Genomic DNA, 15,124 nt, shown 5'->3' with positions numbered 1-15,124 from the left:
CCGCCCGCTCCGGACTCCCCCCCGCCGCTCCACCACTATCCCGGCATCCTCCGCTGCCGCCCACACGTCACAGCCGCGGCGGGGGCGCGCCAGCCGGCTGCGGGTGCTGTCGGTGGTGTTTGGGGAAGGGGGTGTCATGGCGACCGCCGAGGTGGCAGGGGCTGGAGCCGCCGGGAGGAGCGGCTGAGCCGGGCTCGGCCGGGGGATGCGCGCGGCGCTGGCGGAGGGGTCGCCGAGACCGGTGTGCTGAGCCCGCGGCGGGAGCCTGGGCCCTCCCTAGCGGGGGGGAGGAGGAGGCGGCGGCTGCCAGCTGCGGGGCCGCCCGGCGCGGGGCCGAGCCAGGCCCGGGGCCCTCCGGGCGGCCACGATGGCGTCGTGGTTGGGTGGGCTGGGCTCGGGGCTGGGCCAGTCCCTGGGGCAGGTGGGCGGCAGCCTGTCCTCGCTCACCGGCCAGATCTCCAGCTTCACCAAGGACATCCTGCTGGAGGGCGCGGAGGAAGTGGGCGGTAAGGGGGGCCGGGGCGGCGGGCCGGGCGGTAAGGTGGGCCAGGGCCCCCGGGGCTGCCTCTGCTCGGCGCGCAGACCTGGGAGAGGCCGGGTTTGGTGAGGGGGCCCTTCCCCCGGCCGCCGGCTTCCTCGGGGGGCGGCGGCGGCGGCGGGGCCTACCCTGCCCGCACCTGCCGGCCGGCGGCCAGCGAGCTGGGCCGCGGCTTGCTGCCCTGCGGGGGAGCTGTCGGCTCTGGCTTCGTTTTTATCGCGCCCCTGTGACCTCGGGATCTGGAGAATAAACAGTCATATTCGGAGGCTGTTAACAGCGGAGGCAAACCCGTCCTAGGTTTATTCGGAAGTTTCTGAATGGCGTGAAGCGCTGTGTTGATCAGTAACGAAAGCACACAAACAACGCTCTTCCATGCTGTTTGCTTTGGTTGTCTAAAACCCCGTTTGATTAGCTGCTTTTAGAGTGGTTTCATAAAACTGCAGAGTAGTGGAAGTATGGAGTTTTCTTGGCACTGGTGTGATCTAAGTGTGACGTGTCACACAGGCAAAGGTCCAGTGTTTCGGTTGGTTTTGCTACTTATATTTCAGCTGGGCCCAGAGAAACCTGTCAGGTTCTACTGTTCTCCTACAGCCACGTAGGAGAGTGTGGCCCTTGTTTTATAGGGATGAGAAGTTAGGATGTTTTATATTTAAAACAGTTGAAACAAAAAAGATGAGACATCAGAGTAAGATTTTCAATAAAATAATAGTAATTTTTTTCTAGACTATAGTCTTTACATTTTTAATAATGCCTTTTTGTTACAAGTTTTTGAATAATTTCTAGTAAAACAATCGTATAATATGGTAATAAGTATCAATAGGTTAATACCACTAACATTGTTTACCATCTTGAAACTAGAACTTCTTGAAGAAAATGAGCATTCTGAGAAGAGTGTTAAGAATAGCAACCACAAAGAACAACTAAGACTTCTGAATACTCATCTTAAATGTTTCTGCAAACTGCAAAGTTATCTTTTTTTCACTTTTCTGAAAGACTTGCTTAAAATTGTTTCATATTCCAAAATCCATATTAGTTTAGTCTGGAGACTTCTTTTACAGTGCTAAACTGTGTGGTCATCTAGTGTGTTTTGCTTTTTGAAAAGATAAATTGAGATTCTGATTTACCTGTTTGTGCAAGAGAGATGTGCCGATGTTCAGCAGTTACTTCCAGGTGTACCTGACTGCTAGATCCTGCTGTGAACAGCTTCTGTTTCCTAAAGATTTCAGAGTAGTACATTTTTATGGGGACCTTGAAGGTGTAAAAATGTAGTGGCACCTAAGTACTCTTCCATAAAGTCCTTTAAATAGTATGTGGCCTAAAGAATGCTTTTCAAGAAGTTCCTTACATTCCTTTCTTTAGTTTCCTGATTTTTAATATTATCCCTTACATTCACTGCGTTGACTGCCATCTGAAGATAGTGTTTGTGGGTTATAGATGTTAATGTCTTCAGTTTAGCAGTTTTCATGGGTAGATGGTTGCCTCTGCAGCTCTTGAGCTGCATCAGTTTTAAACAGCACATATGAAAAGATGAAATACAGTGTTTACTTGAAAATTATATTTATTTCCTATTTTGAAAAATTGTTAAGGTTGCTTTATAGTCAATTCAGGATGATTTCTCATTAATAAAAGGAAATGTAGTATTTCTATCCATTAAAAGTGGAACATGGGAGGAGTAAACATAGCCTATTTCAGGAAGGTTGATCATTAAAGGAAAGAGTACCCAGGGACAGGATTATGTGCTTTTTGTATTAGATAAACTGGTATGGTAGATTGTGTCACCTTTGTAAGTTAAAGCGGCACTTAAGGAGTTTTTGTGCCTTTATGTGGGGGGCAGGGTTGGTGTTTTGTGGGTTTTGTTGGGGGGTGTGTGTGTGTTTTTGTGTGGGTTTTTTGTTTGGGATTTTTTGTTGTGTGGTTGGTTTGGTTTTTTTTTTTTAGCCAAATATTGCCACTGCTCTGTATGTGTAATGGAACTAATTCTTGTTTTGAAACTTCACATGAGATTACTGAGAAACCCACAACTGTCATGTCAGGGGCAAAGTCCTAAATGAAAAACAGATTCAGTGACATGAAATAGTCAAGTAAAAACTTCTAATTTCCCTTATTTTAAAGCTTAAATACATACTTTTCTGTTAGTTTTGTGATGTTACTTAAAGCCTAGATGGGAGAGAGTTAAGTTAGGTTCAGAAAGACTCTCTGGTCTGAAAAATAATTCTGACAGTGTTCTGATAAAAGCAGCTTTTGATATTTACCTAGGAATGAATATTGAAGCAGTCTAAAGTAAAACACCTATTAATAACTGTGGTCTTAACTGATGTCTACTTAACAGATTAAAAGTAGTTTAATAAAAATGAAAATTTTCACTTTCTTTCAGATGCAGCAACAGAACTCCATGTGTCCAATTCAAGACTCAGAGAAATAGAAAGTATTAATGCCACACAAAAGCTTGAAGTAAGAAATTTTGGAACACTACTTTAAAAGCAATAAATAACATTTGTTTCTTGTCAAGGTGAAATGTTGCACTGAAGTTGCTCGTCCTGGGTAGCTCTAGAAACAAGGGTGACAGTGGTGTTAGGATGTGGCTCTTGTTTTTTGGTGACAAACCGGCATCGCAGTTAGGGGGTCACATTTGTTTACTGGAGTATGCACGTGGCACAAGTTTTCATCTTCTGCTAACTGCTGCATCCTGCGACTGGTCCAACCTATCATGTGGACTTGGACTGCAGCAATAGACTTGGCTCTGAAAAGTTTTCACAAATTTTACCTAGTAAAGAGTTAAAATTGGTTTATAGCGTTTTGCATATGACCGCAAATTAAAGCAGAACTAGAATGCCCAGTTATGCTGGACAGCATGCCTTTTGCAGCAAGCTTCAAAGTATAGAGCGTGTGTGTTCCATGATGCAGTCGTCTTGTCTGTGTTGCCCTACTGTACGGTCATTTTGACATAGCTGCGGATGCTCGTGCTCTTCCGAAACTGCTTACAAATCCCGTGTTCCCCTGTGGAAAGTGACTTTGTGTACTTTTACAAAGGACTTCTTGGTCTTGCAACTTCATTTATAGCTGGAAACCAACAGCTTCCATGTATGTCTTCAGCCCTCAAGAGCTTTGAGAAGTTAAGATAGCATTTTGGGGGAGTAACTGTTCCTGCTTGTCCTTTTTCTAGGCTTTTGGTTTCTGCTATTGGCCAATGTCAGAGAGAGAATACTGGATGGATATTAGCTCCAACTTGTACTCTGTGGCTGCTGTTAAATTCCACCTGTGGACCATGCTAAGATGTAATTCAGCCCTGGATTTTTCTTGGCATTTAGCTCTGGTCACCACAAACCTTTTTCTGAAAGCGAGCTACAGTTCATGCCATACAAAAAGAGAAAGCTTGGACATGAACTTGATTTTGGGCCCACACTTGGAAGTTACTGTTAGTGTGTGCTTTGAGTGAAATAACATGAGAAATCTGTACAATTTAATTGATTTCTTTACTGTTCAGCAGACTTAAGCTTTTCTAATTCTGTAAGAACTGTTCCAAATTTACCAATGTCAATTTCTCAATTTTGCTAGAACGAGAGGCTGAAAAAAGTTTGTAGTGATTTAGAAGAAAAGCACGAAGCAGCAGAGCTTCAAATAAAGCAGTTATCTATAGAGTACCGAAATCAGCTTCAACAGAAAGAGGTAGGATACAGAGTAAAATATTTGAGTAAGTATGTTCAAAAAACTTACGTATTATGCTGTGTAATCTCTTTGTTATAGTGTCTGTGCTCTTTCAGTGGAAGTATTAGTCACAGTTATGGTTTCTTGGTTTATCAATGTAGACACTGAGAGGCTAAGACATAGATTTCATTGAATCACATAACATAAGCAGAGCTGCCAGGAGATAGTTCAGACAAGAGAAAACTCTCTGGGCATGTCATGCGTATATCAGAATTTCTGGTGTTTCTGGAATCACTGTGAGAAAGGACACTTAAACTGCTCTGTATTTCTGATTCAGTTATCTTTAAGGAAGGCAACAGGAGCCAGTTCTCATTTGAAGCAGTTATATTGTCTGTAGATGTCATAATTATTTATCTTAATGTATATAATTAAAGGGAACAGAACTAGCTTTCATAACTTGAGAAGTGTCTCTTTGTGATGGAAACATCAGCTTTAGAACCTGTTGTGTAACGTAAGATTTCATGGCCTTTTAAATGAAGAAAGTCACCAGTATGCCTAGAATTACACAAAAAGAGTTTTATTTCTGCTTTGTTTGTAAATGCATGTGGCAACTGAGGAAGCAGCATTTTGAGATGTATAGAATTCTACTTATTAAATACAATAAGAGAGTTATGTGAAAATTTCATGCAACTAAATTCAGTTCCCTGTAAAAAAGTAAATTTTGAATACATTGAGAAGTTAAGTCTAAAAGAAATCAAATGTAATATAAATAACTGGGGGAGCATCGTATATGGCTTAATTTTCATATCTGAAATATTTAAGTTTTTTGTACAACCTGTTAGCCTGAATCTTGCTGTAGTACTTAGGTACCTTGGCTGCTGAAAAAATCAATAAACAATTTTACTGAAGTTTTACTTAACTGAAAACTATTAAAACTTGTAATATGTGTCCTCGTGTGAGATACTTGGTAAAACATCAGCTAATACTGCATTTCTCCATTAGGAGTGTGTTTGGGCTTTTTTTTCTTTTCTTTTCTTTTTAGTTCAAGTGACCAGTAATTTGTAATGGGGGGCAGTTGTTTGGTTGGTTCACATTTCATAAGGCCACAAGGGGTAAAGTAGAGTGTATTTTGATATTCTTCTTGTTGAAACAATGTATTCTGTATATTCAGGTGGAAATCAGCCATCTAAAAGCTAGACAGAATGCACTACAGGAGCAACTGCGGAAAGTACAGGCGGCTGCTCAGTCAGCGCAGTTGGGAGCTGGTGTTTTGCCACCAACCTCTACATCAGCTTCCTATGTTCCAGTGGTTAGACACTCCTCAGGTTTTGAAGGAGATGACATGGATTTTGGAGATATAATCTGGTCACAACAAGAAATAAACAGGTTGTCCAATGAAGTTTCTAGGCTTGAATCTGAGGTTGACCACTGGAAGCAAATTGCCCTGGTGAGTGGTTCCCCTCTATCTTACCTTCCCCTTTCTCCTCCAAATTACTGTTTTCATTGCATTTGGTGTTTCTGGAGTGGGTCTTTTGAAAGTTCATGTTGTACAATTTCTAGAAGCAGCATGATTTGATGAAAAAGCTGAAACCTAGTGATCTCTTGGTCATTTTTCTTGTTGTGGCGTGACTAGGAGACACATTCAGTGACTAACTTCAAATGCTTTTTCATGATGCTTTTATGCATGATTTGTCAAGTTAGGAAAAGGGTTTCCTAAACATTCACCTAAAAGACTACTTCAGGGTTTCATTTTTGTGCAGCCTGCCAAAAAAATACTTTTCTTCTTCCTGGCTGTGATATTGATTATTTATGGACTGCACAATACTGTTCAAAGTGATAGCTGGATACTTGCATACTATTTTTACTTACTCTTCTCTCAGTCCTTGATCATGGTCTGCTGAGACAAGAAAGGATATACACTTCCAAGCTGTTGTTGATCTGAGTCATCATTTTTCAAGCTATAGCCTGATTTCAGAGGTATACTTTTCCCATGTGGAAATATTAAAGTAATATTAAGCCACCCTGTTATCTTACTTGGTGCAGTAAAACCCATCACCCCAAACTTTTACACATTTGCATGTAATAATAAAAAAAAACACAGAAAATTGAAGTGTTTCCATTAAAATTTCTTTCTTTGATCAAAATTACTGTAGATTTGAATTTTACTTCATGTTAGCTTTGTTGTTATCTACTTCTGAGTGTCAATAGGGGAGGCACTTGCATGAAAAATACACGTATTTATCACAATTTTCACATGGTTATGTGATTTTTTTTTTTTTTCTCAGTCTTCCAAAGTGCAGGGGACAAACGATGCTGAACAAAGTGAAATATGCAAACTGCAAAATATTGTTAAGGTAAGATGACAACTGTGACAAACTAGTCTTCTCTTATGCTTTATTCTTGGTGGTTTTGCACAGAGCCACATGACTTGTGAATGTAGTTAAAATATTTACAACGCTAGCGCTTATTTTCTTTATAAAAATGCATGTGGGCATGTAATTGTACTGCTGACTGAAATGTTGCTGTGCTGTATTGAAAATCAGTCAGTTATTCTGAGAAAGGGTATTTATATGATTTGATGAATATCATACATAAGCTTAAAAGAATGACATCAGTATTTATGAGGGCAGATCACTTTCAGAAGCCATTGATGACTGATGAGACTGAATTTTAGACGCACAAAATAACTTCTCCCTTTTCAGAAATGTCTTGCCTTTTTTCATTGAAGATGCAAAATACAGATTTGCATGTCATCCTTGAAAATTACTAGAAATATGTCCTAGTGCATCCACTTCCTATGGAAGAATTGCAGTCTCTCTACATTGGTTTAATCTTTGCTGTTGTGTGGAGCATACTGTTTGTGTAAACATTTTTAAAAGGAATGTCTCTGGACATGTTTAAAAAAGCCCAAACCAACAAAAGGCAAGAAACCTGACCTTTCCTGTGAGAAATCCTTCAATAAATCCTGTAATTTTACTAGGGAAAACTTTTTTCTTTCTTAAGCTTCTGTTCTGTATTTTACCGTTCTGTTTCTCTATTGGTGGTTTTTAGGAGCTCAAACAGAATTTAAGTCAAGAAATAGATGAACATCAACATGAACTTTCAGTATTGCAAGATGCACACAGGCAAAAGCTAATAGAGATAAGTCGTCGACACCGAGAAGAGCTGAGTGAATATGAAGAGAGAATTGAAGAACTTGAGAATCGGTTACAGCAAGGTCTTTATTACCACATGCTTTCTTTTTTTAGTTAATGTACAGTGAATTTTGGTTAAAGCATCAAATATGTATGTAACAGTGTAATAGATATCAAATACATGATGTTTAGGAATTTGAATTTCAACTTTAGTTCAGCTTCATGTTTAAGACACATGCTTGTCTTAGTATCTTATATTCACTGTGGTTGGCTTGAGCACTAGAATGATAGTTCCTCTGCTGATGTGTATCAGTCTAGAGGGTCATTTTCTTTACAGATCAAATGTGCTCTAAATTCTACACTTCCTGGTTTTTAACTTGTACTGAATATGGGTGTCGATGAGACATACAAAGTTGAAGGTAGGGAAATCTCAGCACGAAAATAATTTTGGTGAGAAGCACTATGTGCCAATTAGGTCACTTTGCAGAAGCTCAAAGATTGCCATAAGGACCACACCTTAATCTGTGGCATGACTGGATTGTAGGAGAAGCTCAGTAGTTCTCAGAAGGAGCTTTTAGTTGTCTTGTAGGTATTTCATATTCCATAAAAATTGTCATGTCAGTTAGGTTTCCTTTAGGGGCTTCTTTGCACAAATATATAAAATTTGCCTGTAAATCTCTATTTTATTATGTGTTAAAACTCGACCTTTAAGGGTGTATACTCTCCTTTTGGAAAGAGACACCCACCTTCTTCTTGGAAAGAAGGGAAATATTTTCACAGACTCTTAATTTCTAGGTAGTACTGATAGGGAATTTATTTCTTGAAATCAGATGCTCATTAGGATGTAGCCTGTCTTTTACTGCATGTACTGTATATACTGCACGTACGTACGCCAGCAGGACCAATTTAATGAAGTCAGAGGCAGGAATCCATATCTTTTGCATTACAAGTTTTCTGTAAAATGAATACTGCTCACAGCTTTTGAAAAATTACAGTATTTTGTATTTTTATTTTGTTGGTTTTGTTTGACAACAATACAGACTGGGGTGGGGGAAGTGTTTGAGCTTACACTGAAATGAATACACAAGCAGTGTGCTTTCATTTAATTATTTTTTCTGTACATTTTTGATCATGCCTTTTTATACTCTGTAACTTACCTGGAAACTACATTGAGGATTGTACAGATCTATGAATGTCATAATAGTATGGTGGATCTGTAAAAACATCAGTACTGGGAAATGAGATCTTTAGGTGAAAAACTGCTCATCATTTAGCCAATGATGTACTAATTTGTAGTAAATTGTTCTCTATAACAACCATTCAGCAAACTTTTGAAACTTTAATTAAATCACGAACAGGGATTTTGTATCAGGCTGAATTAGATGGGGTTTGATAAATTATTCTTAGAAAATTGAGGGATTCCAAATCCTGACAAATTAGATTCTGTCATCTCCCCACCAAGAGAGATGGGCATCAAGTATATTTTAATTAAATTGTGAACAATGTATGTCTTGAAACACTTACCTTTTAAAATTATTTCGAGCCAGGGATGTGTAAGTATTTGAAAAGCTGGTTATCAAATGTTAATTCTATTTAAGTAAGCTCTCTGTGATGACGATCATGTCTTTGGTTTAGACTATCTCCCTCTGTCAGAAGGGGTGGAAGAAGAGACTTTTAAGCAAAAGTTCTGCAGTGCTGGCTTTGGTTAATATTGCAAACAATCTTTTTTGCTTTTCAGATGGTGTGAGTGCCGATGCCATGGATGACTCTAAAATTAGTGAACAGAAAAACAATGCCCAGAGCCTAGGAGGAAAAGTAGAAGAGTTGCAGGTTGTAAATGACCTAGAGGATGAAATAAGAAAATTAAATCACAAATTGTCTTCTGCCAAAGAAGAAAACAAAATTCTCCTGAAAGAGCAAGAGTTGGCAAAGTTAGAAAAAATCCAAATAATGCAAGAATATGAAAGTCTTAAATCTGACTTCAGTATGCTTCAGAGTTCTGTTGCAGAACAAGGTGCTCTCCTGAAAGAACAGGAGGAGAAGCTCCAATCAAAAACATCCCTACCAGATGATGTTGTCAGACTACAGCAAGCACTCTTAGGTACAAAGATTATTTTTCTTTTTTTTTTTCTTTTATTTTTAATACATCTTTACAGGCTTTCACTTTTAATGCTCAGAATTTGTTTTAAGGAAAATCTTTTAATATAGCATAACTGATATACTGTAGTACCAAAGTGCTCCTAATGTGGACTCAGTTGTAAAAGTAGCACTCTACTTTGTGGTGGTGCATTTGAATCTTTCACAGCACTGATGCTTATCATCATACAATACTGTGAAACTATTCTGTTCTGAGCAGCAGAGTTCTGTTGGGACAATGTGAGAGAATGTTTTATTGTTGTTCGGAAGCTAGTAAAATCATGGGGTGTTTCTTTTGTTTGTTTCCTTTATAGAAGCAGGAAATGAAATAGCAAGACTTTCAAGTTTAAATCAGGTAAAGCAATTTCTTAATTAAGCCAACAAAAATGTTAATAACAATAGTAACTGATGGAAAATGTATGTTCTGGCACTATATGGGTTTTTTGAGCATCCACACTCCTACATAGATAATCTATAGTTATTTCCTTGATTACAAGGTTAATTCTGTGATTACGTGTGGAATTGATATAAACAATATATTTTGACTTGTGAAACTCCACAGCATAGAATCATAGAATCAGTAAGGTTGGAAAAGACCCATAAGAGCATACTCTGTTAAAGAAAACTACTGGAGTTCCACCTACCCCATTCCTACTTAGGCTGCTGTAACGTACGTTTTTGAAGAATGTACTACTGATACTTTAGAAGAAATTAAAAATGAAAAATTTTACTTTGTCACATTTCAGTTTTGACACAAGTTGTAAAATAATCTCTATTCTTCCTCATAGTACTCTAATAATACTGCATTCCATCTTATAGATGAAGTTAAGCAGTATAACGTACAGTTTCTTTGGAACACACCTTTCACCTTTAATTTTTGGCAAGGTTGAGTTAGTCCTTGTAAAGAACAATTAATTTTTAACTGTGTTAATATTCATGTAGAGTTAGAGATTCTAATGTAAAAATGCATGCTTTCCTTTTAATTGTTATGGGGAAAAACCATTTCAAATCAAGAGTTCATAAATTTCAGCAACATAAAGTCTAATATTTAGATTATATTTTTTTTTAACTTGAGGGACCTGAGAAGGAAATGACAAGTGCACAACATAAAAAAGAGACTATTCTTTCTGCATATACTGAGGATCAGAATTCTGAATTAAGTCAGTTAAGGCAAGATTTGGAAAGGAAAGAACATGAATTAAATGAAAGTATTGCTGAAAGAGAAACGTTAATAGCAGAGTTGGAAGAACTAGACAAGCAGAATCAAGAAGCTACTCAGGTAATAAATATTGCAACTAATTATTGAACTGCTAAAACGTTTAGATTTGTGTGTGTGTTTTTTATCTTTTAAGTTGATCTTTGAACATAGATATCAGGGAAATACAAGTTATCCTCTGAGGCTTAAAAACAATATTGGGATCTGTGTTTCTCCAGATCTACCATCTCAATGTGAAATTCTGAAGTGCTGGAAACCCACTTGTTGTGAACAAAGAAATAATATTGCATGTCAGCTGTCCACACAGGATGTTATTTTCCGAAGTCCTGTTAAATACTACTTGAGTTTTCCTTGCAAGACTTTTGACAATTTTTATCCTGCTAATATCTTGACCTCTGTCTTATGTTATGCATGCTGTCATGAATGACTTTTTAAATACTTTCTTCTCCTTTCATTATTTTTAATTATGTTAAATAATTAAGTTACTTTTATTACAAGTTCTACACAATAGGAGCATTTGTGGAGCAAAAAAGGTCAACAATTATATGTAATCAAAATGGAATGATACCTTTTTGTCACTGTTCTGATATATTTGACCTGTAAACATACGGTTGCTAGCCATGTGTTTGCAGTATTGGTTTACTTTATGGAATTGAACATTTAAAGTGTGTTCCTATGAAATGTGTCCCAGCAAGTGTGTTTAAAAAATAAGCTCAAACAAAAAATTGAAAATAGAATATACAGATATGCATTTACTTCTGTAATGTGTTATTTTAAATTTAGTGCCTCCCTGTTTTTTAAGTAATGGTGTTTTTGCTGCATACCCATTCCAGCTGCCCTGACAAATTCTGACGGGTGGTGGTTGTTGTTATTGTTCTGAGGTAGTTCTCTTCTTGTTCCGTGATTGAGGTAGTTAGGGTTCTTTTGGGAAAAATGGTATTCTTGTTTTTAGTGAAAAGAAACCTATCCCTATTTGAAACTTGGTTTTAATTAATTCAGCATTGACTAGGTGATGTACTTGCCAAGTTGCGTTGGCAACTAGGAAACATTTTTGCTTCCTCTTAATTTTTTTTTAATTGCCCAGAGGATAAAAATGAATGAAACGCATTTTTCGTCTGGGTCTCCTCTCCTAATGAATTATTGTTTGTGTTCATTTCAGCACATGATTACACTGAAAGAGCAGCTGTCAAAACAACACACAGAAACTGACAGTATCATCAAACAGCTGAAATTTGACATAGATTTTGAAAGAAAGAAAGTGTCAGAATTGGAATCTGAGAAGATGGAAACTGTTAAGGAATTAGATAGTCAGAAAGAAAAACTAAGCCAATGTTCATATGAACTCAATGATTTGCATATAAGTAAGCAGCAGCTTCAAGATAATATTAAAGATCTTCAGGAACAATTAAGGAAAGCCTGGGACTGTAATTTGCATAATAAAAAAGAAATTGGAGAACTGCAGCAGAAGCTAAAAGAAAGAGAGGAGGAGCTTTCTGTATCCTTGAGCAAGTTAACAGAAAAAAGTAATTGGGAATCTAAGTACACTTGTCAAGATCAAGTTCTGAAAGAAAGAGAAGTAGAAATTGCAAAACTACAGAATGACATTTCAGAAAATAAACAACTAAATGAAGACTTAGAGAAATCTCTGTCTAATCTCAGAACAGAAAATGGAAAGCTGATAGCAGCAACTGAAAAACTAAAGCAGGAGTTAAGTGATGCCATTTCTGAGAAAAGTAAAGTTTACTTGGAAAAAGACACTGTTGTGGAGGCTTTGAAAATGGAAAAAAGACAGTTAGAGAGTGAATTAAACCAGATGGAAAAGAGGCTTTTGGAACAAGCACATAAGTACAACCAAACTATTGAGGAATTATCAAATGCTCGTAGTATGGATACCACTGCATTGCAGCTTGAACATGAGCGCCTAGTTAAACTCAATCAAGAGAAAGACTTTAAGATTGCTGAAGTTAAAAGGAGCATTGAGCAGATGGAAATTGACCATCAAGAAACAAAAGAGATGTTGACTACTAGCTTAGGAGGACAAAAGCAGTTGACAGAACTCGTAAAAGAAAAAGAGCTATTTATTGAAAAATTTAAAAATCAAGCTTTACAGGTGAAGCAGGAACTTGAGGAATATATAAAAGTTTCAAAAAAGCAGGATGTCTTAAAACAGAACTTGGAGGAAAAAGACAGAAGTCTTGCAGTCATGAAGGAAGAAAATAATCATTTGAAAGAAGAAATTGAACGCCTTAAGGATCAGCAAAGTAGATCTACGCCTATGGTTGAGCCTAAAACTTTAGATATTATTATTGAACTTGAAAGTGAGGTAACGCAGTTAAAAGTGATAAAGAATAATCTTGAAGAAGAAATAGAAGTTCACAAAAAAACAATAGAAGATCAGAATCAAACAACAGCGCAACTTCAGCAGTCTTTGCAGGAGCAGAGAAAAGAAATAGATGAGTCTAAATTTCAGTGTGAGCAAATGAATGTCACACATGAAAGACTTTCTTTAGAGAAAGATGAGGAAATAAAAAATTTGCAGAAGACAATTGAACAAATTAAAACTCAGTTGCACAAAGAGAGACAGATTATTCAGACTGATTCCTCTGATCTTTTTCAGGAAACCAAAGTTCAGACTCTTAATGGAGAAAACGGAAATGAAAAACATGACCTATCTAAAGCTGAAATTGAGAGACTGGTAAAAGGTATCAAAGAAAGGGAGATGGAGATTAAGCTTCTAAATGAAAAGAATGTTTCACTAAGTCAGCAAATTGATCAGTTGTCCAAGGATGAAGTTGGCAAGCTTACTCGCATCATTCAAGAGAAGGATTTAGAAATACAAGCTCTCAATGCTAGAGTTTCCTCAGCTGCCTATAGGCAGGATGTTCTTTCTCTTCAGCAGCAGCTGCAAGCTTATGTTATGGAAAGAGAACAAGTACTAGCAGTTCTAAGTGAAAAGACAAGAGAAAACAGTCAGTTAAAAACAGAGTATCGTAATATCATGGATATGGTCGCTGCTAAAGAAGCAGCTTTGGTAAGGTTGCAAGAGGAGAATCAAAAGCTATGTAACAGATCTGAAAACAGCAGTCAAGACATGTCTAGAGAAACTATTCAGAATCTATCCCGTATCATTCGAGAAAAAGATATTGAAATAGATGCTCTAAGTCAAAAATGCCAAACATTATTGACTGTCTTGCAGACATCCAGTACAGGTACTGATAACGGGTCAGGAGGTGTTAACAGTAATCAGTTTGAGGAACTTCTACAAGAACGGGATAAACTAAAACAGCAAGTAAAAAAGATGGAAGAGTGGAAGCAACAAGTAATAACCACGGTTCAGAACATGCAGCATGAGTCAGTTCACCTCCAAGAAGAGTTACACAAGCTTCAAGGACAAATTTCAGTTGAAAGTGATAGTAATTCAAAGTTGCAGGTAGATTATAATGGCTTGATTCAGAGTTACGAACAGAATGAGAAAAAGCTGAAAAGTTTTAGTCAGGAATTAGCACAAGTTCAACACAGCATAGGGCAGCTTCATAACACCAAAGATCTTCTCCTGAGTAAACTTGATTTGGTAACACCCTCTGTGGCAGCGGCTTCCACCATTTCACAGTTTTCAGGCATTCAGTGCAGTGCTCCTGAAGTACTCAGTGACGAATCTAAACTCCTTCAAAAGGAGTTGGAACAGCTGAAAAAAAAACTGCAAGAAAAAGATGCAACTATTAGGACTCTTCAGGAAAACAACCAACGATTATCTGATTCTGTAGCTACAGCATCAGAGATAGAAAGGAAGAGTCAAGAAGGGACTGAATCAGAGATGAGGCAGATCAAAGAAAAACATGATGTCTTACAGAAATCACTTAGGGAAAAAGACATATTAATTAAATCTAAAAGTGATCAGTTACTTTCTGTGAGTGAAAATCTTAGTAACAAAGAAAATGAAAATGAACTTTTGAAGCAAGCTGTGACTAATCTTAAAGAAAGAAATTTAATTTTAGAAATGGATATTCGAAAACTGAAAGAAGAAAATGAAAAAATAGTTGCAACTTGTAGGGAAAAAGAAACAGAATTCCGAGCGCTTCAGGATACCAATATGCAATTTTCAATGATGCTGAAAGAGAAAGAATTTGAGTCTCACTCAATGAAGGAAAAAGCTCTTGCTTTTGAGAAGCTGTTGAAAGAAAAGGAACAGGTATGTGTATTTGTATTTATTAATATCTTTTAAAATTAGTCACATGGTAATGCATTTATGTGTATATGTAGCCATCAAGTGTTTGTCTGAAATCCGTTTGTGACTCCGTACTGCATTACCTACAGCAAAAATCCTCCCCCTACAAAGTTAGGAAATTAAAAGTCAGCACGTGAGTGGTTTACAATGTGACCTGTTAATTATGCAGCCATAAACTACATTTTTCATTTGTTTGGAAGTTGCTCATTTACTGAAAAGGTGCTTAATAT

General features: G+C 37.6%; 1 protein-coding gene across 2 annotated transcripts in view; it reads left to right on the top strand.

The window, feature by feature from the left end:
- The first annotated feature begins 141 nt into the window (after positions 1-141).
- The window catches only part of TRIP11 (thyroid hormone receptor interactor 11), a 32,759-nt gene continuing 17,776 nt past the window's right edge, over positions 142-15,124 (top strand). Inside the window, exons 1-10 of one of the 2 annotated variants that reach the window (XM_075103735.1) lie at positions 142-506; positions 2,913-2,989; positions 4,094-4,204; positions 5,355-5,630; positions 6,469-6,537; positions 7,235-7,400; positions 9,056-9,418; positions 9,768-9,808; positions 10,529-10,732; positions 11,829-14,858. In XM_075103735.1, the coding sequence (XP_074959836.1) occupies positions 368-506; positions 2,913-2,989; positions 4,094-4,204; positions 5,355-5,630; positions 6,469-6,537; positions 7,235-7,400; positions 9,056-9,418; positions 9,768-9,808; positions 10,529-10,732; positions 11,829-14,858 (4,476 nt within the window). In that variant the 5' untranslated portion in view covers positions 142-367. The remainder of the gene's footprint in view (positions 507-2,912; positions 2,990-4,093; positions 4,205-5,354; positions 5,631-6,468; positions 6,538-7,234; positions 7,401-9,055; positions 9,419-9,767; positions 9,809-10,528; positions 10,733-11,828; positions 14,859-15,124) is intronic. The other variant, XM_075103736.1, reaches the window with a different exon arrangement.

This window comes from Phalacrocorax aristotelis, chromosome 9, assembly GCF_949628215.1.
Source record: "Phalacrocorax aristotelis chromosome 9, bGulAri2.1, whole genome shotgun sequence".
Taxonomy (NCBI): domain Eukaryota; kingdom Metazoa; phylum Chordata; class Aves; order Suliformes; family Phalacrocoracidae; genus Phalacrocorax; species Phalacrocorax aristotelis.
The sequence above is the reverse complement of the archived record's forward strand: the minus strand, read 5'-3'. Positions and strand labels throughout refer to the sequence as shown.